This window comes from Phocoena phocoena, chromosome 10 (genome assembly GCF_963924675.1).
Source record: "Phocoena phocoena chromosome 10, mPhoPho1.1, whole genome shotgun sequence".
NCBI lineage: Eukaryota > Metazoa > Chordata > Mammalia > Artiodactyla > Phocoenidae > Phocoena > Phocoena phocoena.
In genome coordinates this window covers 69,454,490-69,480,208 of record NC_089228.1, presented here as the reverse complement: position 1 = coordinate 69,480,208, position 25,719 = coordinate 69,454,490, and the positions used below count along the sequence as shown (strand labels likewise).

The 25,719-nt window shown below is 39.5% G+C and overlaps 1 protein-coding gene across 1 annotated transcript in view; it reads right to left on the bottom strand.

The window, feature by feature from the left end:
* The window catches only part of DNAH8 (dynein axonemal heavy chain 8), a 322,160-nt gene that overhangs the window by 48,020 nt on the left and 248,421 nt on the right, over positions 1-25,719 (bottom strand). The window contains exons 82-84 of the mRNA XM_065885438.1: positions 12,523-12,596; positions 9,833-9,985; positions 9,310-9,465 (exon numbers count right to left, since the gene is read on the bottom strand). Coding sequence (XP_065741510.1) covers positions 9,310-9,465; positions 9,833-9,985; positions 12,523-12,596 — 383 coding nt within the window. The remainder of the gene's footprint in view (positions 1-9,309; positions 9,466-9,832; positions 9,986-12,522; positions 12,597-25,719) is intronic.

Here is a 25,719-nt window from a genome sequence, read left to right as displayed (position 1 = left end):
TATTAAATAAAACATCAAAATTAATTTGGGTCCAGATGTCCACCCTGGGAGGTCAGACTGAGGGCAAACAACCCTTAAAAATGTCAACTACTGGGCTTCCCTGGTGGCGCAGTGGTTGAGAGTCCGCCTGCCGATGCAGGGGACACGGGTTCGTGCCCCGGTCTGGGAAGATCCCACATGCCGCGGAGCGGCTGGGCCCGTGAGCCACGGCCGCTGAGCCTGCGCGTCCGGATCCTGTGCTCCGCAACGGGAGAGGCCACAACAGCGAGAGGTCCGCGTACCGCAAAAAACCAAAAACAACAACAACAAGAAATGTCAACTACTAGCGTTATTTCTAGAGCTGTTCTTCTTTAGGTTAGGCTGTCAGGTGTTGGACATTTGCATGGCGTGACTTCCCACTCCTTAGCTAATTAGACCAAAGGTGAGCAATCAGCCTAAGAAGAGCCAACAGTATCCCTTCTCCCAGGAATTTGGACTTAGAGTTCAGAACAGGTATTCAGAGTTTGTCCTAGTCAGAGCTTAAACCAGAGAGGTTCGTAAACTCAGGAGCTGTGAAGAACCATCTTCCACCTTGAACACAGAGAAGATTAGGAGGAGCCACGGGGTTGGGAGGAGGCCTTGACAGGAGGAGACATATCTCCCATTTTTGTCTCCCCTTTTGTACCTGCGCCTCGGGAGAAGGATCATGGTTGTCTAATGAACAAACATGTGAGTTGATTATTATCAGCATGAAAGGCACCCTCTCTCACTCTCCGGAGGGTCAATTAGGAAGCTGACGTGTGGTTTTGAATTTCTTGCATGGGTCCCAAGAAGCACTATGGTGAACCTCCTCCAGGTTGCTCTAGGAGCAAGGGGTGCCTGGAGGGTCTATGGGGTACTAACACGAAAATGCGTTCAGCTAACACTTGAGGCTCTGGGATTTCTTCCACCTTGAGGGCTTTCAAAGAGAAGAATGCTAACCACTTACGAACCAAACACAAATGTTTTCCCATTTTTTCAAAAAAGAGAATCAACTCTAAAACAGTTTTACCTGTTTTGACTTAGTTTTTAAAATTTACTGTTCAATTAGTAGGAGACTGAATGAACAACAATTCTTTCTTTCCAATTACTGAAGCTGCTTAAATTGGCTCTGTGGAAACACTCCCGTTTACATGCACTGAGCAATTGCAATTCAGTTGCTCCTTAAAATGTGATCTTTGAAAATTGCCCTAATGCTGAGGTTTGCTTCATTTTATGTTACTTACTATCAATTTTTATTTAAAATGTTCAGTTTTTAGGTTGGTTCACTAAAGTCATAAACTGTTTAACTCCTTTTAGAAAAAAAGACAAAATGTGGTGTCTTTTCTTTCACAAATGAGGTCATTTCACTTTCTTGCTATTTTTTTTTTTTTTTTACTCACTGACCCCTGTAAGTGACAATAAAGAAAAAAACAACCCCTAAGTATCATCTTGGAATAATATCAGGGTAGACTCAAACCACTGGGACCTAAGACCTCATTTGGAAGCTCAAAAACAGAGGACTTTGCTAGAATTTGGAATATTTGGCATATTGAATCTCTCCAATCCAATTAGTATTTTTGAAACTATAGGATGAGTCTTATGTTTAGAAAAATATTAGGATGAGTCCAATAATAGAAAAATATTAGAATCAGTGCATTTTCAAGAAGTTTTAATCTAGTTGAGAAAATAAGACAAAACAGGAAAGGACAACAGGGTACTAAATATAATTAACTGTCAAAATTTCACAGGTGATAAGCTTGAAGAAGACATTCAATCAAGAGCTCCTGGGAAGAATGAAACTGAAGCTGGTCTTTGAAAAGAAGGGAGAAAAGAATCCCAGACTTAGCAAAGGTCAGGAGCAAAGACAGGAATGCAAAGTTCACGATTCAGCCAGAAGGAGGCTGCAGGACTGTGCCACTGCAGCAGAGGACAACCTCTGGTGAGTAGCTGGAACTACATCCCCACGTGATGATTCAGGGATGAAACATAGACAGATTTGATGTTAGGAGAAAGAGCTAAAACCTGACTCAACAGAAGGGGGTTATTATCCATTATTAAGTTGGAGATGATGATTTTAGGAAGACTAGTCTACTCCCTGCTAGACTGAACCAATAAGCTTCCTTCTTTTTATTCCAAAGAATATATAAAACACAACTACTAGTGAAATATGGAAAACTTGGAATACTCCTTAGAACACCGAAGAGAGGCTGTTCAATGGAGTCATCATTTTAATGATGTCAAAGCTATTTCCAGTTTTATGTTAGAATCTACCTCAGTCCAATGATCCCCCGCCTCCCAGTCCAGCGCAGATTCACTTCAGTCCCAGCTTTAAAACAAAGCTCTCTGTGGAGCATCACACCTATTTATTTAATAACTGGAGTTAGCATAAGATGAAAAATGCAATCTATACTAGACAATATAAGGGAAACTTGAATAGGTAAAAATAATTAACAGAAATGGTCAGAACCACTGGGAAACACTACAGAGGTACGTGTAAAAGATCTTCTTAAAAATCTGTATCATGTTACTGTAATTAATTTGAAGAGATTTGCACTAAGAACTTTATAATCACACCTCCCCAAAGAGAAAACTGTTATAAACAGTATTAAATTTGAAGGGAGTGTTTGTCAAGGCTTAAACCTAAAAAATATGTCAGAGGGGCTTCCCTGGTGGCGCAGTGGTTTGGAGTCTGCCGGCCGATGCAGGGGACACGGTTCGTGCCCCGGTCTGGGAAGATCCCACATGCCGCGGAGCGGATGGGCCCGTGAGCCATGGCCGCTAAGCCTGTGCATCCGGAGCCTGTGCTCCGCCATGGGAGAGGCCACAGTGGTGAGAGGCCCGTGTACCGCAAAAAAAAAAAAAAAAAAATATATATATATATATATATATATGTCAAAGAAGTAAACACTTTTCTGAATGAGGAACTGTTAACAGTGGTACTCTCTGAGCCCCATAGATATGGCCATTTTTACTAAATATTAAACAAATATTTTAAGAGCCGTGGTAAAATTTCCGAGTTTGCAACTGCCAGTGCAGGCCCTTAGAACTCCTAATCAAAGATTCTTGCAGTAAACCTCACAAAGCTGTGTATAAGCCATAAGAAAAGTCCCAAATGTGGGCTTCAATGTGGGTGAGCCAAGGTGAGGGGGAGAAATATCCAAACCATGAAAAGGTCATAAAAATGACTAAAGACTCCTCCCTTAAGGGCAGTGGCTCTTTGGGAATTATTCTCCACTCTCACTGCATATTAGAATCACTTGGGAAGTTTTTAAAAGGTCTGAGCTCTTCACGCCGATGCCTCCTCCAGGGGATTCTGAGGCCCAGGCAATGGCTGAGGACCACTGCTTAAGTTGCTCACGGGTCCAATGTACTGCACTACAAGGGGCAGTATATTGACTATCAATAGGAACAAAACAGGAAACATTATTGTGACCTGCAGGAGGTATTGGGAGGAGACTACAAATGGAATTGTTGAAAAACTGTTGAATTTCAGAAGACCAAAACTTTGGAGGAAGGTATATTTAAAATTAAAATCCTGAAGGGTGAGTGTGGGCTTGCTCTGAAGGCCAGAACAGTGCTACACTGGACTTTCTGGCAAGATGTAGAGAGAGAATATTGAGGCCAGAGGGAAGTTTCCCCCTAGAGTCATCTTCAAGAGGATGCGGGAGGACTTCTCTGGTGGTGCAGTGGTTGAGAACCCACCTGCCAATGCAGGGGACATGGGTTCGAGCCCTGGTCTGGGAGGATCACGCATGCCGCAGAGCAACTGGGCCCATGAGCCACAATTACTGAGCCTGCGCTCTAGAGCCCGTGAGCCACAACTACTGAGCCCATGTGCCACAGCTGCTGAAACCCACGCGCCTAGAGCCCGTGCTCAGCAACAATAGAAGCTGCTGCAGTGAGAGGCCCGCACGCAGCAGCGAAGACCCAACACAGCCATAAATAATAAATAAAAGAGGATGCGGGAAATGTTCTCAGAAGTAGTGGCCAAATAAGCGGAGGCATGCCCCATGGTGCTGGGGATGAAAGGTTCCCACGGGGAGGGCAGGAGGGCTGCCTGGCCGAGGCAGAGACATCAGCCGACTGCAGCAAGAGCGGCCGCTGCTACAGTAACCTCCTGGCCAACGTGGAGGTCGAGCTCCTGGAGGAGAGGGGAGGGAAGCAAGGGGGGAGTAGGAAGCAAGCAGAGCTTAGTGCAGAAGTGGCTGGTGCAACTATGCAGGTTGCCATGGCAGCGCACCCCCTTCTACTGGGTAATCCTGCTCCCATCCCAAGACACCTTCCACCACTCTTCTGCCCAAGATTGTCCTTGACCAGCCAAATCTACTTCCCCTTCTTATAGGAGAGGAGGGATGCTCATTTTGTCCTCTGCAACAAGAGTAGGGTCCACATAACACGTGATGCTCTTGAGCTGGAGTGAGTTGATGGCATGATGCCAAACTTTGATTCAGCAAGAGAAACACATTGGAGGGCAGGCAGGGGATGGTTATTTTACCACTCGCTCCTGCATTCTCATGTGTTATGGATTCCAGCATGAACCCCTTGTAACCGAGCAGGAACCTCTGAGGCCTTCCCAGGATAGAACCCCCCACCTATGTCCTCCGCCTGCCTATTGTCTGTAGAAAAACTTCAGTCAAAGAATAAATTTAATCAGAGAGGTGAGAAAATACAAAAAGAAAAGAAAAAACAAGACCAAATAATAATACTTTAGTTGTTAAACAAAGTCAAGGACCTTTATTTCTTCCTCAAGGACTATAGATAATATTCTGAGCCATGTCCTTTGAGCTGTCTTATAGATACTGAAACCCCCACCAGGTGGAAGAAGTTAACTGTATGTTGCCCACAAGCACATAGACCCCAGACCAGCTGGAACCAAACGATTGATGATGCTGACTCCCAATTACCTACCTCACCACCAACCAACCAATCAGAAGAATGTGCACGAGCTGACCATGCCCTGTTCCTCGAACACTATAAGACTCCTCACTACCCACTCCAGGGTGGTACACACAGCTTTGAGGGCATTAGCCTGCTGTGGTCCCCTCTGCCTGACAAAGCAATAGAGCTATTCTTTTCTACTTCACCCAAAACTCTATCTCCGCATTTCTACTCAGCAAGGGTGAACAGGGCCCGAGTTTCGGCAACACTCTCCCCAGCCCAGAAGCTTCATATTATGTGACATAAACCAATTCCTTCTTCTTTTTTTCAGTCTCTGCATGGACAAAAGTATATACATCGTGTTTGTATAAAGCAAGGGATATCCAGGTAAATTTGGAGGAATCAATTCATCGAAAAGACTTGTATGCAGAAAACTATAAGACACTGATGAAAGAAATTAGATGCTACAAACAGATGGAGAGATATACCATGTTCCTGGATTGGAAGAATCAACACTGTGAAAATGACTCTACTACCCAAAGCAATCTACAGATTCAATGCAATCCCTATCAACCTACCAATGGCATTTTTCACAGAACTAAAACAAAGAATTTCACAATTTGAATGGAAACACAAAAGACCCCGAATAGCCAAAGCAATCTTGAGAAAGAAAAACAGAGCTGGAGGAATCAGGCTCCCTGACTTCAGACTATACTACAAAGCTACAGTAATCAAGACAGTATGGTACTGGCACAAAAATAGAAATATAGATCAATGGAACAGGATAAAAAACCCAGAGATAAACCCACCTTATCTTTGATAAATGAGGCAAGAATAAACAATGGAGAAAAGACAGTCTCTTCAATAAGTGGTGCTGGGAAAACTGGACAGCTACATGCAAAAGAATTAAATTAAAACACTTCCTAACACCGTACACAAAAATAAACTCAAAATGGATTAAAGACCTAAATGTAAGGTCAGACACTATAAAACTCTTAGAGGAAAACATAGGCAGACACTCTATGACATAAGTCACAGCAAGATCCTTTTTGACTCATCTCCTAGAGAAATGGAAATAAAAACAAAAATAAACAAATGGGACCTAATGAAACTTACAAGCTTTTGCACAGCAAAGGAAACCATAAACAAGAAGAAAAGACAAGCCTCAGAATGGGAGAAAATATTTGCAAATGAAGCAACTGACCAAGGATTAATCTCTAAAATATACAAGCAGCTCAGGCAGCTCAATATCAAAAAAACAAACAACCCAATCCAGAAATGGGCAGAAGACCTAAACAGACATTTCTCCCAAGAAGATATACAGATTGCCAACAAACACATGAAAGGATGCTCAACATCACTAATCATTAGAGAAATGCAAATAAAAACTTCAATGAGATATCACCTCACACCGGTCAGAATGGCCATCATCAAAAAATCTACAAACAATAAATGCTGGAGAGGATGTGGAGAAAAGGGAACCCTCTTGCACTGTTGGTGGGAATGTAAATTGATACAGCCACTATGGAGAACAGTATGGAGCTTCCTTTAAAAAACTAAAAATAGAACTACCATACGACCCGGCAATCCCACTACTGGGCATATACCCTGAGAAAATCATAATTCAAAAACAGACATGTACCACAATGTTCATTGCAGCTCTATTTACAATAGCCAGGACGTGGAAGCAACCTAAGTGTCCAACAACATATGAATGGATAAAGAAGAGCTGGCACGTATATACAATGGAATATTAGCCATATAAAGAAACGAAATTGAGTTATTTATAGTGAGGTGGATGGACCTAGAGACTGTCATACAGAGTGAAGTAAGTCAGAAAGAGAAAAATAAATACTGTATGCTAACACATATATATGGACTCTAAAAAAAAAAAAAAAGGAAAGTTCTGAAGAACCTATGGGCAGGACAGGGATAAAGACGCAGACATAGAGAATGGACTTGAGGACACTGGGAGGGGGAAGGGTAAGCTGGGACAAAGTGAGAGGGTGGCATGGACATATATACACTCCAAATGTAAAATAGATAGCTAGTGGGAAGCAGCTGCATAGCACAGGGAGATCAGCTCGGTGCTTTGTGTCCACCTAGAGGGGTGGGATGGGGTGGGGGGAGACGCAAGAGGGAGATGTGGGGATATATGTATATGTATAGCTGATTCACTTTGTTATACAGCAGAAACTAACACACCATTGTAAAGCAATTATACTCCAATGAAGATGTTAAAAAAAGAAAATCTGGTACTTGACTATTATATCCAACACTAGAAAAATATAAGCCACAATCTGTCTATTCAGAACAGTCCTTCCTGTAACAGTTGCGTGTTAAACTCTAATGTGTACACGAATCACTCGGGCATCTTATTACAATGCAGAATCTGATTCAGTGGGTCTGGGCGGGGCCTGAAATCCATCTCTTACACGTCCCCAGGTGATGCAGATGGTGCTGACCCAGGACCACAAGCTCCTAAAGAATTCCAGATTTTTCTATCAAGCTGGCTTTATCCTAACCAAGAAAAGAATATGTTTAGGCAATATCACAGTAAACATTTCTGAAACTGATAAAACTAGAACCGAGGGAAAAATGCTTGAATTATCTGCACTCCTTGTATAGTCATAGAACTGGACAACAGAATGTTAGAAATGGGAAAAGTCTTGAAAGATCACCTCCTTCTGCCTCTAAACACACAGATGGGGAAACAGAAGCCTCGAGAGGGACATAACTTGACCAACCTTACGTAGCTAATTGATGTCACAACAAGTCTAAAATCCAGGCTTCCTGACTCTCCGTGAAGTGCTCTTTCTAACACACTATGATTGGATTTTAAGAGATCTTCGCAACCTTTTTTTTTTCATAGACATGCCGCTGTTAGCTTCACGGCCTTAGCAGTGGAGATTTTTTTCTGTTTTAACCCAAATACAAGCCACTTTAAGTGCAAGCACACTTCGGCCCCATGACTGGCCCATGGTCCTGTTCTTCTTTTTAACCCTTGGATAATGGCCACTAAAAACACAGATTGCCATGTTGACCATATGGAAAATACCCCCCAGTCATCTGTCTGTGATAAGCACAGTGGAAGAGTTGAATCATCACTACTAGGAAAAGAATCATAAAATTTATTATTTGTAAATTGGGCTTTAAATAACAGAGTTTAAAGCAATATTTGTATTAGAGTGTGATAAGGCCTAGCAAACCCAACAATTCCCAGATAAGAACATATGAAATCAGCTTCAGTGACTTGAAAGCTGTACTTTACAATCAATCCAAAGGCCACAATGGAACTTAGCAAAAATAACCAGCCGCTAAGCGTTTAACCTGATTTTAAGTCTCTCAGAGTTGGGGGACAGATAAACACCAGCTGTCCCCTCTAAACAGCCCTCTCTGTTGGGCAGCATGAAACCTGGTAAAGTGGTGGAGCCAAGGAACCTATGGGTAAACACGCCCAGTATTTTCTGGGGTGGGCACCAAATTCCCCTCCACCTTTGGGCAGGGTGGGTAGAGATGAGGCCAAGCTCTGCCGGCTGCTGTGCACAGCTGAACCATGACTCCTGGTTTAAACCAGTTGATTCATTTTGTCCTCACTCCAACCTCAGGGAAAGAAGAAATGTAGGAAAGAGTTAAAGGAGTCCCTTTATCTCTCTGTGAAATCAAGGAGTGAATCAAGTACATTAAAATTATACAGCTTTCAAATACAGAACAAAATACAAAATTCAAATATAGAACAAAGCAATAACAAAACGAAAATAATCCCATAGAGATGTTGCTGGGCAGCCATAAAATTATTAAATGACTATATAAGTACACAGTAAAAGCAAAGAACAAACAACGTGAAGAAGACAGGTGACCCTTGTGACTCCTCTTCCCAACACCACCACTTCTGTCACCGGTGGGAGGAGGGTTGAAACATACTTGTATCCAGGGCAGACAGCGTGGGGCTTGACTCCTAGATCTACTGTTTAGAGAGGAACTTAACCTCTCTGAGTCTCAATTTCCTCACTTGTAAGATGGTGATAAATCCTACCTTGAAAGGTGGCTGTTAGTATTACATGAGATGGTGTACATAACATTCCTGGCCAGCACAGGCACGTTCAAGACCAAGCTCCTATCACAGTAATCCGTTTGTTCATCCCACAAATATTTATTGAGCTCTGGCAATGCCCCAGCTGCTGCTGTCACAGGGGGAGACCCAGCAGTTACAAAAGAACAAAGTCATTGCCCTGGAGAATCTTATACTCTAGGGGCCAAAGTGGGGGTGTGGCGGCAGGAGGACACATAAATACATAAACAAATATGCATGTCCTGTGCCAGGTGGGGAAAAGTGCCATGAAGGAAAAAGAAAGCGAGGTGAGGAGAGCAGAGAGGCAAACATAACATCACTAGCATCCTCTAAACGTGCAAACTGCTCTCAGAAGTTACCTGCACAGTGGAGTGGAGAAATGCTACAGTGTAAAGCATTGGCTTCCACATGGGTAAATTACTGATATCCAGAAGGTCTTGATTAATTCCAGCAAATGTTCTTTTCAAACCTGCGCGAACGCCTTGGGGTGGCTCATTAGTGAATTTGAGAGAAGTCTGTCATAAAAAGCAAATAGTAGTTTTGTTTCTATAAATTACCGTGAAGAATAAAATAGAAATTACAACACATCGGCCAACAATATGCTTATGGTACATAAACGGGCACCCTGTAAGCTACGTACATTGATCAGAGCTAAAACCCAATAAATTAATACTGAGTCTTATAACTCTTCTGTGGGAATCTTTACCATATAATCTTGATAATTATAGTCAAGATTTTGACGATAATGGCATAAGATTTTGCAACGCAGCTTCTACTGGACCAGAAAGCCCTGTTATGTTTGCCATCTTTCCATAATAATATTTGTGCCATCTTTATTTGTATAACTCTCAAGGAAAGGATACTTATCTCACAGTAACAAACCTGAAGCAATGTAATGGGAAACCGATTGTGGGGCTCGGTAGTTAGCCACACTCGGAAAGTATCATTGCTGGCATCAGTGGTAGTTAATGTCTCTAGCAATTCTTCCATGAATTCTAGGCCAAGGTGACAATTCTGCAGTAATACCCAGCCACCCTGTATTCAAAAATGATTTCATATTAATTCCTTATAACTTTTTTTGCTATGACTTTAATAAAACAAAACATACAAACACATTTTTTGAAACTTTTACTCAGGGCATAAGAATACTCTGTTTTGAGCACATATATTTTAATGAAATTGTTATATGTCAGTACAATCTTCTTTTTTCTGTTAGTTGTAAAGCTGGTTACTTGGAATCAAGTGGATTCAAAATGATTGTATCCTGCCACCCCTGGTTTAGAAGGGAACAAAAGTTAAAATTTGAAGCCAGACTTGTTTAAGTACAGTGTGTGCACCATCTAATGGTGGGAATGGGTATTTTGGAATTTGTAACTTAAATTGTCCTGCCTAGGGTAAATCAGAAGGGACTCACCCCGAAACCAAGTTGTCCACTGTCACAAAGAGAGATACACATTACCTCATGAAAGTTGGAGGTGTTGACGAAAATTCATTAACAATCAAGTTAGGAAGAAAAGAGAGAATTTTATTTGAGCCAAACTGAGGATTATAGCCTGGGAGACAGAAGCTCTGAGACCTGTCTTGCCTGTTACAAGTCAAAGGCAGAATCATATACATTTTCGAGACAAAGGATCATACATCAAAATGACATGCTGACATTTCACATGAGGTTCACCAAAGATACACAGTCCAGGTACACATACAAAGCCAGTAACAAGTCACCATGACTCCCTGCAGAGTTGGAAAAGCATGCTAATCTTTTAAGAAGTTACCTGGCTAGCGTCAGAAAAAAGGGAAAAAAAAATTGATCTTTGCATTCGAGCAAGCATTCCCACCTTTGAGGAGGTCTGGTTAATGCATGATGCAGATGTACATTGTACACTAAAAGGGGAGGGAGGAGGCCCAAATGAGCAGAGAGAGAGAATTTTATGCTTAAGTTTTCTTCTCCTGACTTAAAATACCAATTTTATTTCACCAGAGGCAATAAAATACATTTGGTGGCATTTGCTACCATAATATTAAACCTTATTCTTTGCCATCACTCCTCCCAGATACTCCTGAAACCACAAAACTTTCTAAGCACTATCTAAATACTTGATAAAAGCTTCTTTAACAATGTACTTCACATGACCGTCACAGTTCTATAAGAACACAGTTTATTAGCCAGACAATATCTTGATATATAATGAGATCAGATAAATACAGCTACAAATCATAGAACTTAGTGTATATATGGTAAGGCCTGTATATACACCTTCTACTGCAAGAGAAAACAGAACTCAGACTGGCTTAAGCAGCAAAGGGGACTTGTTGGTCTAGACAACTGGGGTGTCTAGACCAAGATGGACTTCATGGTTGGTTTGTGTCATCGTGGATCCAGTTACTCTCTGATTCCCTGCTCTGCATTCCACCGTGTCAGCTTTATCCTAAATCTTTCAAGTGGCAGTGTGGCTGTACCTACTCATGGGTTATTGTTGTTGTTTGTTTGTTTGTTTGTTTGATAACGCCATTATTATCAATATTTATCCTACCTTGAGACAGAACATGGAAGTTATAAAAGCTAATATTCCAAAGAAGGTTTTAATGTGAATGCTGTACCAAATTTAGAAGTTTCTCACTCGTGGAAACTAAAGAACTTATTTAAGGCCCAAAGTCAAACTGTCAAATCACTCAATAGAGTGAATTATTTGATCTGAGTAAAAATAATTATATATAATTTCTTCAATATACATAAATTAAATACAATATATTATTGAATTTAATTAAGTGGTAAAGATTAAGGCTTGGCGCACTTGAGAATTAACGACTAGCCTGAAACTTTGATGAACCAAGCAGAGTTTTAGCCCATTAACCCTCTCCAGTCATTAATTCCCAGGGAAAAGCTGCACCACAGTTGCTACAGACGTTATGAGATCAAAAGCTTAAAAATAAACCAAGATCTTATTTTATTTTTATAAATGGCGCAATTTCTTATTGCTGCTGAAATTGCTATCTACCAACCATTTCTAGAAAATTAATGACCTATGTATTTATTAGGTGTGATGAAAAATAGTTCTCAACATTCCATCCAGCTTGCAATTTTCAATAAAAACCATTATCAATATTTAAACATAACACCCTCAAATATTTCTTATTTGCCTGAAACTATCCATTAATGAAAAATGAAAGTCTCACTTTAATTGAAATTTGACTGTCTCAATCTGTCACTTCTTAAGCACTATCTATTAATATTGAACATGACATTCCAAGACTGCTAGAGCTGCATCCTTTAGGAACCAGAAAGTGTGGCTGCCAAATTATCAAAAAATATTTAGTGAAAATAAAATGGAGCATATGCTATAGAAAATGGAACAAGTATTTTGTGGGGATGTCAGGAGCAAACTAGCTGGAGGCTTAAAATTTGTAGGAAATCAAAGGTTGACTCTATATACATAAATAAAAATGAAAAATAATGATTGAGCATCACAGGTAGAATGCTTTACCCATCACTGTGTTGGTCCTAAGTAGACCAGATGGCCAGAGGAATAATATCAAGAATGTTGCATGAAGAGTAGTTGTCCATTGCTACATACCTGCTGCATTGACATCTGAATCAGCTTTCGAGCATGTACTTCTTGTCCTTGCCCCATTGAGATAGTTCTGCATTCTGTAACACAGAAGGATCACTATGATAAAACATAAATTTTATAACAGGATTGGGACAAAAAATTAATTTCTGAATGGTCATAGCCTCCCTCCTCCGTGGCTTCTAAGAAGACTTTGTTATTCAAACAAGTCTGGCTTTCAGTTGTGTTGATGAGAGAAATAAGTGGAGCAGAAACTGGAACGGGAAGGACAAGGAAAGAGAGACAAAAGGCACAAGGCAGGTCTTTTAGAGAGTTCTGGGGTCTTTGGAGATAACGAGGAGATAGATTGATGGGGGAGAGGCAGCTATAATGCTATCATAGGCATTAAGTGGGAAAGAGGATTTTTGAGTCTTGCTAAATTTTTAAATTAAATTATATTGGAGTATAGTTGCTTTACAATGTTGTGTTTGTTTCTGCTGTACAGCGAAGTGAATCAGTTATACATATACATATACCCGCTCTTTTTTAGACTTCCTTCCCATTTAGGTCACCACAGAGCACTGAGTAGAGTTCCCTGTTCTGTGTTTTGACTAGAATATTTTTTTTTTGGTGTTTTATCAGATGCTTCAGTAAAGATTTAGTTGGCTTTTTATTCTTTTACAACGTCAAGTTTGCAGTGTTTTGTCTGTCTGTCTGTTGGGGTTTTGTTTGCATATTTGTCCATTTTCCAAGATGGAACTTGTGGCAGCTTAGCCCCATGAGGGCTACATTCAGGGATAACTGCTCCTCAGGATTCAATCACCATCTTGTAACTGAGCATGAAGAAAAAGTGGAGACCGCTCCAAGATTAGAGGTGTGATTATAATCCAGCAGAATATACACTATATAGGCTTATTAGTGAATTTGATGTTCCAGGCAGAGAACCACACTTGTGCCTGTCACATGAATTCACTAAATTGCAGAAGTCTCTAAATAATGTTTGTGAAACTGGAATTGGAAATTAACTTTTAAGCAAGTCTTCGTGGACCCAGGTCTTCTTGAATTTTAGAGGCATGATCTCTAGATCTCTAGAGGCACAGGGAAAGGAGGTCAATGGAGACATTGTGAAGCAGTGTATGCTTTTGCCCTACTCTACTGGAGGAGCCTGAATCCTCAGAAAAAAGGGCTGCTGTAGCTGGGCAAACAATGAGGCTGATTTGGAAACTTTAGAAGTTACAGAGGATGAGAGAAATTCACAGGGTGGAGTTAGAAGTATGTCAGGAACCAGAGAAGAAGTTGCCAGGGCACACCATTTAAAATATAGCACCATGGGGTTAATGGCCAGAGATTCTGTGAGGGTTCGCAGGGTGCAGCATTAGGATTTTTTGTGGACTCAGGGTCACAGGGTGAAACTCTGCAGTGGGTGCCTGAGAGAGGATGGCAGAGCCCTGCTTGAAAAACTGGGAACTGCAATTGTCCAGAGGTCACTGAACAAAGCTGGATTTTCCCACCAAAGCCCTCATGAATGTCTCCTGCTCAAGGGGAACCAGGCACTGCTCCCAGGGCATCTGAGAAGAATCCACACACCCTATAATAGGAGAAGGAAGGAGAGGTGGAACTTGAAAGGGAGGAGCCTCCAAATTGTACAAAGAGATAGAGCCCCTCTTGTTTCAGAAGAACCCACAAATGTTAGGTAGGTCAATGGAGGAAAGTTTGATAGGGACAAAAATTATTAACATGTGAGCATGAGCCACAATCTATCTCCCCTGTCCTTCCAACTCTTCTGAAATACACCTTTTAAAAGGAAGAACTGTTTTTTGTTCAGGTGGCCTGAGTTTCTTATCTTGACCTGGGTAAGTGGTCAAGAGGAGACTTAGAGGCATTCCTTCAAAACAAACCCAGAATCTGACCACTTCTGGACATCTACACTTTTAGTCCCCGGTCCATCACCTCTTGCCTGTATTCTTGCAGTAGCCTACTAACTGGTTACCTCTCTCCCACTCCTTTTCTCTACTAGTTATTCTTCCCACGGCAGACAGAGGAATTCTGTCGAATCCTAAATCAGATTACGTCCATCCTCTGCTCAGAAACATCCGATGGCTTCCCATTTCATTCCGCACAAAATCCAGAATCCAATTCAAATTCTTACCTCTAAGACCCTACACAATTGGCTCCCACTGCTACCGCACTCTACACACACACACATACACACAAACACACACTTTTTAGGATCTCACCACCATTCATTCACTCTTCTCCAGCCACACTGGCCTCCTCCCTCCTCCCCAGGCACACTCCAGCCTCACCTCTGTTCCCTCTGTCTGAAATGTGTCTCCTCGAACGCTCCACTGACTTAATTCCTTACATCTCAGGTCTTCCTCACCTTCTCAACAAGGCCTTCCCTGGCCATCTGATCTAGTACAGCATACCTATCCCCGTCACTCTGCCCCTTACCCTACTTTTTCTTAGAGTATTATATACTTTTTAGCATATTATATACTCACTTGTTAATTAATTACTGTCTGTCTTCCCCTGACACTAGAACATCAGCTCCACAAGGGACTTATATCACAGTGGCTTATCCAGCAACTAGACAGTGCGTAGCACTCAGTAGATACTCAATAAATATTTTCTCAAACTTTAAAAACAGATCTAATTCACATATCATAAAACTTATCCCTTTAAAGTCTACAATTCAATGTTTTTTTAGTATACTAATAGAGTTGTGGAACCATTACTACTGTCCAATTTCAGATCATTTTCACCAATCCAAAAAGAAACTTCACATCCATTAGCAGTCCCCATCACCCTCTCCCACTCTAGCAACCACTAATCTACTTTCTATCTCTATTCTAGACATTTCTTTTAAATGGAATTATACAATATGTGACCTTTTGTGTCTGTCTTCTTTTACTTAGCATAATATTTACAAGGTTCATCCATATTGTAGCATGCATCACAACTTCATTCCTTTTTATGGCTGAGTAGTAGTCCATTATACAGATGTACTATATTTTGTTTATCCATTCATCAGCTGATGGACATTTGGGTTGTTTCCACTTTTTGGTGAGTATGAATAATGCTGCTATGAACATTCATGTATAAGCCTTTGTGTGGACATGTTGTCAATTCTCTTAGATATAGACTTAGGAGTAGAATTGTTGGGTCTTACTGCAATTCTATGCTTAACTTTTTGAGGAACTGTCAGGCTGTTTTCCAAAGCAGCTACACCACTTTACAGTTCCATCAGCAATGTATAAAAGTTCTAATTTTTCTGCATCCTTGTCAACACTTGCTATTGTCCATCTTTTTGATTATAGCCATCTTGAAATGAAGTGGTATCTCACTGTAGTTTTGATATCCATTTCCCTAATGATTAATGGTGTTGAGTAACTTTTCATGTGCTTATTGGCCATATGTATATCTTCTTTGGAGAAATGTCTATTCAAATCCATGGCTCATTTTTTAACTGGGTTATTTGACTCTTTATTTATGCATTGTAAGAAGTTGTTTTTACATTCTGTATACCAGATACTTATCAGATATATTATTTGCAAATATTTTCTCTCATATTGTATTAATAGGTTGTCTTTTTCACTTTCTTGATGGTATTCATTGAAGTACAAAAGTTTTCAATTTTGTTTAAGTCCAATTTATCTATTTTCTCTTTTGTTTCCCATGTTTTAAGTGTCATATTTAGAAAATTACTGCCTAATCCAGTCACAAAGATTTATTCCTACATTCTCTTCTAAGAGTTTGATAGTTTTAGCTCTTACATTTATGTCTCTGATAATTTTGAGTTAATTTTTGTATATGGTGTGAAATAAAGGTCAAACTTTATTCTTTTGAAAGTATTGATAGATATTAGTTTTTCCAGCATGGTTTGTTGAAGAGGCTGTCCTTTCTCCATTGAATGGTCTGGCACCCTTGTTGAGAAACAACTGACCATAAATGCGGGTTATTTCTGGACCCCCAATTCTATTCCATTGATATATATGTCTATCCTTATGCCAGAACCATTCTGTCTGATTACTGTAGCTTTGTAGTAGGTTTTAAAAAGCAGGAAGTGTGAGTTCCACACCTTTGTTCTTTTTTTACAAGGTCGTTTTGGCTATTCTGGGTTCCATGTGTTTCCATATGAATTTTAGGATCAGCTTGTCAATTTCCACCAAAAAAAGGCAGCTGGGATTTTGATGGGAGTTGCTTTAAAGCTGTTAAATCAATTTGAAGAGTGCTGTCATCTTATCATTTAAAGTCTTCTGGGAATTCCCTGGCAGTCCAGTAGTTAGGACTCAACACTTTCACTGCTGTGGCCCAGTCTCAATCCCTGGTCAGGGCAGTAAAATCCCACAAGTTGGGCAGCACGGCCAAAATAATAACAATAAAAAAATAAAGTCTTTCTATCCATGAACATGGGATGTCTTTCTATTTTTATCATCATCATTATTATCATTATTATATCTTCTTTAATTTTTCAACTGTTTTGTAGTTTTCAACTCACAAGCTTTGCATTTCTTTGTTAAATTTATTCCTAAGTATCTTATGATATTGTAAATGAAATTGCATTTATAATTATACAAATTTTTGGTTTGTTTATATATTAATTTTTGGTTTTTTCTTGCTAGTGTGTAGAAAAACAATGGATTTTCAAATAGGATCTTGTGTTCTGCGATCTTGTTGAACTTGTTTATTAGCCCTAGTAGTCTTTTGGTGGACTGCTTAGGCTTTTCTATATGCAAAATCATGTCATCTTCAAATTGAGATGGTTTTACTTCTTCTTTTCCAGTGTGAATGCCATTTATTTCTTCTTCTGGTCTGACTAAAACCTCCAATACAGTGCTGAGTAGAAGTACAAGTAGACATTCTTCTCTTGCTCCTGATATTTGGGGAAAAATATTCAGTCTTTCAACATTATGTAGGATGTTAGCTGTGGGATTTTGTAGGTGCCCTCATCAGGTTGAAGAACTTCCCTTTTATTCCTAGTTTGTTGAGCACTTTCATCATGAAAGAGTGTTGGATATTTTCCAATGCTTTTTCTGCAACTATTAAGATAACCATGTGGTTTTTGTTCTTTCTTCTATTAACATGGTGTATTACATTGATTAATTTCCATATGTTTAACCAACCTTGCATTCTTGGGATAAATCCCCTTGGTCATGGTGTATAATCCTTTTTATATGGTGCTGGATTTGGTTTGATAGATTTCGTTGAGAATTTTTGCTTCTATATTCAAAAAGGATATTGGTTTCCTTCTAATGTCTTTGTCTAGAATTGGTATCAGAGTAATATGGGCTCATAGAATGAGTTGGGAAGTATTCTCTTTTATTTTTTGGAAAGATTTGTGAAGAATTGGTGGTATTCATTAAACATTCAGTAGAATTCACCCATAAAGACATCTAGTCCTGGTATTTCTTTTGTTGGGAAGTTTTTGATTACTAAATCAATTTAATGTTTTTTGAATTTTTGAATTTTATTTATTTTTTATACAGCAGGTTCTTATTAGTTAACCATTTTATACATATTAGTGTATACATGTCAATCCCAATCTCCCAATTCACCACCACCACCACCATCCCCGTGCCACTTTCCCCCCTTGGTGTCTGTACATTTGTTCTCTACATCTGTGTCTCTATTTCTGCCCTGCAAACCGGTGCATCTGTACCATTTTTCTAGGTTCCACATATATGCATTAATATACTATATTTGTTTTTCTCTTTCTGACTTACTTCACTCTGTATGACAGTCTCTAGATCCATCTATGTCTCTACAAATGACCAAATTTCGTTCATTTTTATGGCTGAGTAATATTCCATTGTATATATGTACCACATCTTCTTTATCCATTCATCTGTGGATGGGCATTTAGGTTGCTTCCGTGACCTGTCTATTGTAAATAGTGCTGAAATGAACATTAGGGCGCATATGTCTTTTTGAATTATGGTTTTCTCTGGGTATATGCCCAGTAGTGGGATTGTTGGGTCGTATGGTAATTCTATTTTTAGTTTTTTAAGGAACCTCCATACTGTTCTCCAAAGTGGCTGTATGAATTTACAATCCCACCAACAGTGCAAGAGGGTTCCCTTTTCTCCACACCCTCTCCAGCATTTGTTGTTTGCAGATTTTCTGATGATGCCCATTCTAACTGGTGTGAGGTGATACCCCATTGTAGTTTTGATTTGCATTTCTCTTATAATTAGTGATGTTGAGCAGCTTTTCATGTGCTTCTTGGCCATCTGTATGTCTTCTTTGGAGAAATGTCCATTTAGGTCTTCTACCCATTTTTTTATTGTGTTGTTTGTTTCTTTAATATTGAGCTTCATGAGCTGTTTATACATTTCGGAGATTAATACTTTGTCCGTTGATTCATTTGCAAATATTTTCTCCGATTGTGAGGGTTGTCTTTTCGTCTTGTTTGTAGTTTCCTTTGTTTTGTAAAAGCTTTTAAGTTTCATTAGGTCCCATTTGTTTATTTTTGTTTTTATTTCCATTACTTTAGGAGGTGAATCAAAAAAGATCTTGCTGTGATTTATGTCAGAGAGTGTTCTTTCTATGTTTTCCTCTAAGAGTTTTATAGTGTTCAGTCTTAAATTTAGGTCTCTAATCCATTTTGAGTTTATTTTTGTGTATGGTGTAAAGGAATGTTCTAATTTAATTCTTTTACATGTAGCTGTCCAGTTTTCCCAGCACCACTTATTGAAGAGACTGTCTTTTCTCCATTGTATATCCTTGCCTCCTTTGTCATAGATTAGTTGACCATAGGTGTGTGGGTTTTTCTCTGGGCTTTCTATCCTGTTCCATTGATCTATATTTCTGTTTTTGTGCCAGTACCATATTGTCTTGATTACTGTAGCTTTGTAGCATAGTCTGAAGTCAGGGAGCCTGATTCCTCCAGCTCTGTTTTTCTTTCTCAAGATTGCTTTGGCTATTCGGGGTCTTTTGTGTCTCCATACAAATTGTGAAATTTTTTGTTCTAGTTCTGTGAAAAATGCCATTGGTAGTTTGACAGGGATTGCACTGAATCTGTAGATTGCTTTAGGTAGTAGAGTCATTTTCACAATGTTGATTCTTCCAATTCAAGAACATGGTATATCTCTCCATCTGTTTGTATCATCTTTAATTTCTTTCATCAGTGTCTTATAGTTTTCTGCATACAGGTCTTTTGTCTCCTAGGTAGGTTTATTCCTAGGTATTTTATTCTTTTTCTTGCAGTTGTAAATGGGATTGTTTCCTTAATTTCTCTTTCAGAATTTTCATCATTAGTGTATAGGAATGCAAGAGATATCTGTGCATTAATTTTGTATCCTGCAACTTTACCAAATTCATTGATTAGCTCTAGTAGTTTTCTGGTGGCATCTTTAGGATTCTCTATGCATAGTGTCCTGTCATCTGCAAACAGTGACAGTTTTACTTCTTCTTTTCCAATTTGTATTCCTTTTATTTCTTTTCCTTCTCTGATTGCCATGGCTCGGACTTCCAAAACGATGTTGAATAATAGTGGCGAGAGTGGACATCCTTGTCTTGTTCCTGATCTTAGAGAAAATGCTTTCAGCTTTTCATCATTGAGAATGATGTTTGCTGTAGGTTTGTCATATATGGCCTTTATTATGCTGAGGTAGGTTCCCTCTATGCCCACTTTCTGGAGCGTTTTTATCATAAATGGGTGTTGAATTTTGTTGAAAGCTTTTTCTGCATTTATTGAGATGATCATATGGTTTTTCTTCTTCAGTTTGCTAATACGGTGTATCACATTGATTGATTTGTGTATATTGAAGAATCCTTGCATCCCTGGGATAAATCCCACATGATCGTGGTGTATGATCCTTTTAATGTGCTGTTGGATTCTGCTTGCTAGTATTTTGTTGAGGATTTTTGCATGTATATTCATCAATGATATTGGTCTGTAATTTTCTGATTTTTGTAGTATCTTTGTCCGCTTTTGGTATCAGGGTGATGATGGTAGCCTCATAGAATGAGTTTGGGAATGCTCCTTCCTCTGCAATTTTCTGGAAGAGTTTGAGAAGGATGGGTGTTAGCTCTTCTCTAAATGTTTCATAGAATTCACCTGTGAGGCCATCTGGTCCTGGACTTTTGTTTGTTGGAAGATTTTTAATCACAGTTTCAATTTCATTACTTGTGATTGGTCTGTTCATATTTTCTATTTCTTCCTGGTTCAGTCTTGGTAGGTTATATCTTTCTAAGAATTTGTCCATTTCTTCCAGGTTGTCTATTTTATTGGCATAGATTTGCTTGTACTAGTCTGTTTAGGATGCTTTGTATTTCTCCGGCGTCTGTTGTAACTTCTCCTTTTTCATTTCTAATTTTATTGATTTGAGTCTTCTCCCTCTTTTTCGTGATGAGTCTGGCTAAAGGTTTATCAATTTTGTTTATCTTTTCAAAGAACAAGCTTTCAGTTTTATTATCTTTGCTATTGTTTTGTTTCTATTTCATTTGTTTCTGCTCTGATCTTTATGATTTCTTTTCTTCTACTAACTTTGGGTTTTGTTTGTTTTTCTTTCTCTACTTCCTTTAGGTGTAAGGTTAGATTGTTTATTTGACATTTTTCTTGTTTCTTGAGGTAGTCTTGTATTGCTATAAATTTCCCTCTTAGAACTGCTTTTCCTGCATCCCATAGGTTTTGGATAGTTGTGTTTTCATTGTCAATTGTGTCTAGGTAATTTTTGATTTCCTCTTTGATTTCTTCAGTGATCTCTTGGTTATTTAGTAACATATTGTGTAGCCTCCTTGTGTTTGTCTTTTTTACGTTTTTTTCCCTTTAATCAATTTCTAATCTCATAATGTTGTGGTCAGAAAAGATGCTTGATATGATTTCAATTTCCTTAAATTTACTGAGGCTTGATTTGTGACCCAAGATGTGATTTATCCTGGAGAATGTTCTGTGTGCACTTGAGATGAAAGTGTAATCTGCTGTTTCTGGATGGAATGTCCTATCAATATCAATTAAATCTATCTGGTCTATTGTATCATTTAAAGCTTGTGTTTCCTTATTAATTTTCTGTTTGGATGATCTGTCCATTGGTGTAAGCAAGGTGTTAAAGTCCCCCACTATTGTGTTACTGTCAATTTGCTCTCTTATAGCTGTTAGCAGTGGCCTTATGTATTGAGGTGCTCCTATGTTGGGTGCATATATAATTGTTATATCTTCTTCATGGAATGATCCTGTGATCATTTTGTAGTGTCCCTCCTTGTCTCTTGCAACATTCTTTGTTTTAAAGTCTATTTTATCTGATATGAGAATTGCTACTCCAGCTTTCTTTTGATTTCCATTTGCATGGAATATCTTTTTCCATCCCCTCACTTTCAGTCTCTATGTGTCCCTAGGTCTGAAGTGGGTCTCTTGTAGACAGCATATATATGGGTCTTGTTTTTGTATCCATTCAGTGAGGTTGTGTCTTTTGTTTGGAGCATTTAATCCATTCACGTTTAAGGCAATTACCAATATGTATGTTCCTATTACCATTTTCTTAATTGTTATGGGTTTGTTTTTGTAGGTCCTTTTCTTGTCTTGTGTTTCCCACTTAGAGAAGTTCCTTTAGCATTTGTTGTAGAGCTGGTTTGGTGGTGCTGTATTTTCTTAGCTTTTGCTTGTCTGTAAAGGTTTTGATTTCTCTGTCGAATGTGAATGAGATCCTTGCCGGGTAGAGTAATCTGGGTTGTAGGTTCTTCCCTTCCATCACTTTAAATATATCATGCCACTCCCTTCTGGCTTGTATATTTTCTGCTGAGAGATCAGCTGCTAACCTTATGGGAGTTCCCTTTTATGTTATTTGTTGTTTTTCCCTTGTTGCTTTCAATAATTTTTCTTTGTCTTTAATTTTTGTCAATTTGATTACTATGTGTCTTGGCGTGTTTCTCCTTGGGACTCTCTGTGCTTCCTGGACTTGGCTGGCTATTTCCTTCCCCATGTTAGGGAATTTTTTTACTATAATCTCTTTAAATATTACTCAGGTCCTTTCTCTCTCTCTTCTCCTTCTGAGACCCCTATAACATGAATGTTGTTGCATTTAATGTTGTCCCAGAGGTCTCCTAGGCTGTCTTCATTTCTTTTCATTCTTTTTTCTCTCTTTTTACTTCTTATAGATGTATTCGGGTTTTCTATTTCTTCTTGTGTCAGTTTCAGTAGTTGTCTCTTTCCAATAATTTGTGCATTTCATCTAGGTTATCTAATTTGTTGCATAAGTGTTCATAATATTATGTTATGATTTTTATTTTTGTCAGGTCACTAGAGATGCCCTTTGATAAAAGAAAACTTCACATATTGAGATATGGCAATGTCATTCTGGCTTATACATGAGTTTACTTGAATTTTATGCTAACTGAAACAGCCTGTTTGTGGCCTATCAAACATACATTGTACATCTGCTCTAATTATCACAGAGAAGGACACATTGATGAGAATTAAAGAATGTCCATGTTTAAAATAAAGATTTTATAAATGCCTCCCTTCCTGCAATGCCAATGCTGTACTCCTTTGATGATAAGACTCCCTTCCCAGGTGCCAAGGCCATACTGACTCACTATGTACTTGCTGATCTGTTTTCCTTGAAACCTTGAAGGAATGTATCTCTGACTTGTTTGGTGTTCTTGGTTCTGACAAGACACAAAACTGTGCTGAAAACCATGCTTCTCCAGAGAGGGTCCTCTGAGTTATCTGAGAGGCTGTTCTGGCTTTAGTCCTCAGTTTGACTCAAATAAAACTCTTTTCTATTCTTATTATAGATTGTTTATTGATTATTTTCATTGATACCCCTCTTTCATTCCTGATTTTAGTTATCTTAGTCTCCTCTCCTTTATTCTTGGTCAGTCAAAACAAAAGTTTGCCAATTTTGTTGATCTTTTCCAAGAAGATACTTTTGGTTGGATGACTCTCTATTGTGTTTTAATTCCCTCTTGCATTTTTTTCCGACTCAAATATTTATTATTTCCTTCCTTTTGATTGCTTTGGGTTTGCTCTTCTTTTTCTAGTTGCTTAAGGTGGAAGGTTAAGTTATTAATCTGCAGTCTTTCTTCATTTTTAACATAGGTTGATAAATATTTGATAAATTTCTGAATAGTCTGGAAACACTAGGTTGATTGACATTGGAAAAGTGAGGAAGCTTTGCACTTGAGGAAGGAAAGAATCCCAAAGGACAGAGGCCAGTGAGATAAGAGGCAGTGCAGGCTGAATTTCCAGAGGGGGTGGGAAAAGCTGCCAGAACATCATGATGGGGACTACCAAGAGAAGGAAGGATGCAGAGGATGTTGTAGGAATTATTTTGCAGGTAATGCAGCATGATTATTCTTTGGTGGTATGGGATTTTGGGGTTTTTTGTTTGTTTGGCTGGATGGTTATATTTCAGAGACACTAGTAAGATTTCAACTGCCTTTCTATATCTTCCCAAAATTAGGCTTGAGTGTCTTTCACTTTTCCTCTTTCTTTTTAAAACTGTAAAAAATCTAATTAAATAATATAGGCTTATAGTGAAAGCTTTGTAAAATATAGGAGACTATAAAAAATAAAATAAAAATCACCAATTTCCTTCCATAGAGACCTTCATTCTAATCTTTTTAGTATGCACAGTCCACAACCACTTACCCTCATTTCAAAATTCAAAACAATGTGAAAACTGACAGTTTTGCCACAAAATCACTTTGGTGACAAAAGCTGACCTGAATGGATATGAGCCTACTTATAGCCTTTATTTATCGCCATCTTTATGAATATTAATACTCTCATCTGCAATGTATTATATAATATATGAAATGCTACCTTTCTAAAACATGGAAAATTCTGATTCCTGCAATGTATCTGACCCCAAGGACTTTGAATAAGAGATTGTAGACCTATCTATATTAAAAATTATACATATGTATAATAATACATATATATGTCATTTTATATCTCTACTTTTTAACAGTACATTGTATTTTATTGTCATTAAATATTATTGGGAAATAGTTTTTAATGGCGGCACAATGTTCCATCATGGTGATGCATTCTTGTCAATTCAGCCACTATCCTTTTGTGTATTTAAGACACTTTCCATTTTTCAATACTATAAATAGCACTAGATTAAACATCCTTGTATATGAGTCTTGATGTGTATCTTTTACTTTGTTTTTATGATAAATTAGTACATGTAGACTAGTTGGGACAAAGCATACAAACATTTTAAAGATTCATGATATATATAAAAAAAGGACTGCCAGTGTCTCCAGCTGAAATAAGAATGCTGTGATTCCCAGCCCACACTTCTTTTTTTTTTGAAACCAAACAGATAACAAAAGCCTTTCTGTGTCCCCCATTTCTTGTCTGTAGGAAAAATGCTTCAGTCTTCTAGACTCTCCCTGAGTTCCAAAGGGTAGATTCCAACAGTTACTAATTAAGGATGTGAGGGAATGCAGAAACAAAAGAAAAGTAGTCAGGAAACAGCAGTGCAGAGGGGGCAGAGTCAACATGGCGTACTAGGAGGATGCGGAATTCGTGTCTCCTCACAACTAGGGCACCTACCAGGCACCAGTGGGGGACCATGGACACCTAAGGAGATGGGAGGAACCCCCAGCGACCGGTAGGACACAGGGCATGGGGGGGGCGTGAAGGGGGAGGAGAAGTGGAGGTGGGACAGGACTGGCACCCCTAAGGGGCAGCTGGGGAAGGGGAAGGGATCCCACGCCCAAAGGGGGAAATTGGGGAACCACTGGGAGAGCAGAGGATCAAAAGGGAGCATAGCCAGGCTTCCCCTGCCTGCTCGGGCCCCCAGGAGCCTGCTGAGATCCTGAGCCTGATCCTCTGCCCACTGAGGACCCCTCTAGCCATGTGGGTCCTGAGGGAGTGGGAGGGAGGAAAGGGGGAGCAAAAGTAAAGCCCAGACCTACAGGACCGGCACCCCTGAGGGGTGGTTGGGGGAGGGGAGGAGTTCCTACACCCAGAGGACCCACCCACGGTTAGGGGTCCAGTGGCGACGAGGGAGACCCTAGGGGAGACAGTGGGGAATGTTGCGAAGGAACGGAAGGGAACGCAGCCAGTGCTTTCCCTGTCCACTTAGGCACCAGGGAGGCTGTTGGGCTCCTGGGCCTAATCCTCTGCCCTCGGAGCCTCCCTCCTGCCATGCAGAACCCAAGACCCGCCCCTACACCCACACCCAGGGCCCTACCTCTACACTCGGAGAACCCCTCCAACATGCTGGGCCTAAACGCCACCCACACACCCTCACTCAGGGCCCTACT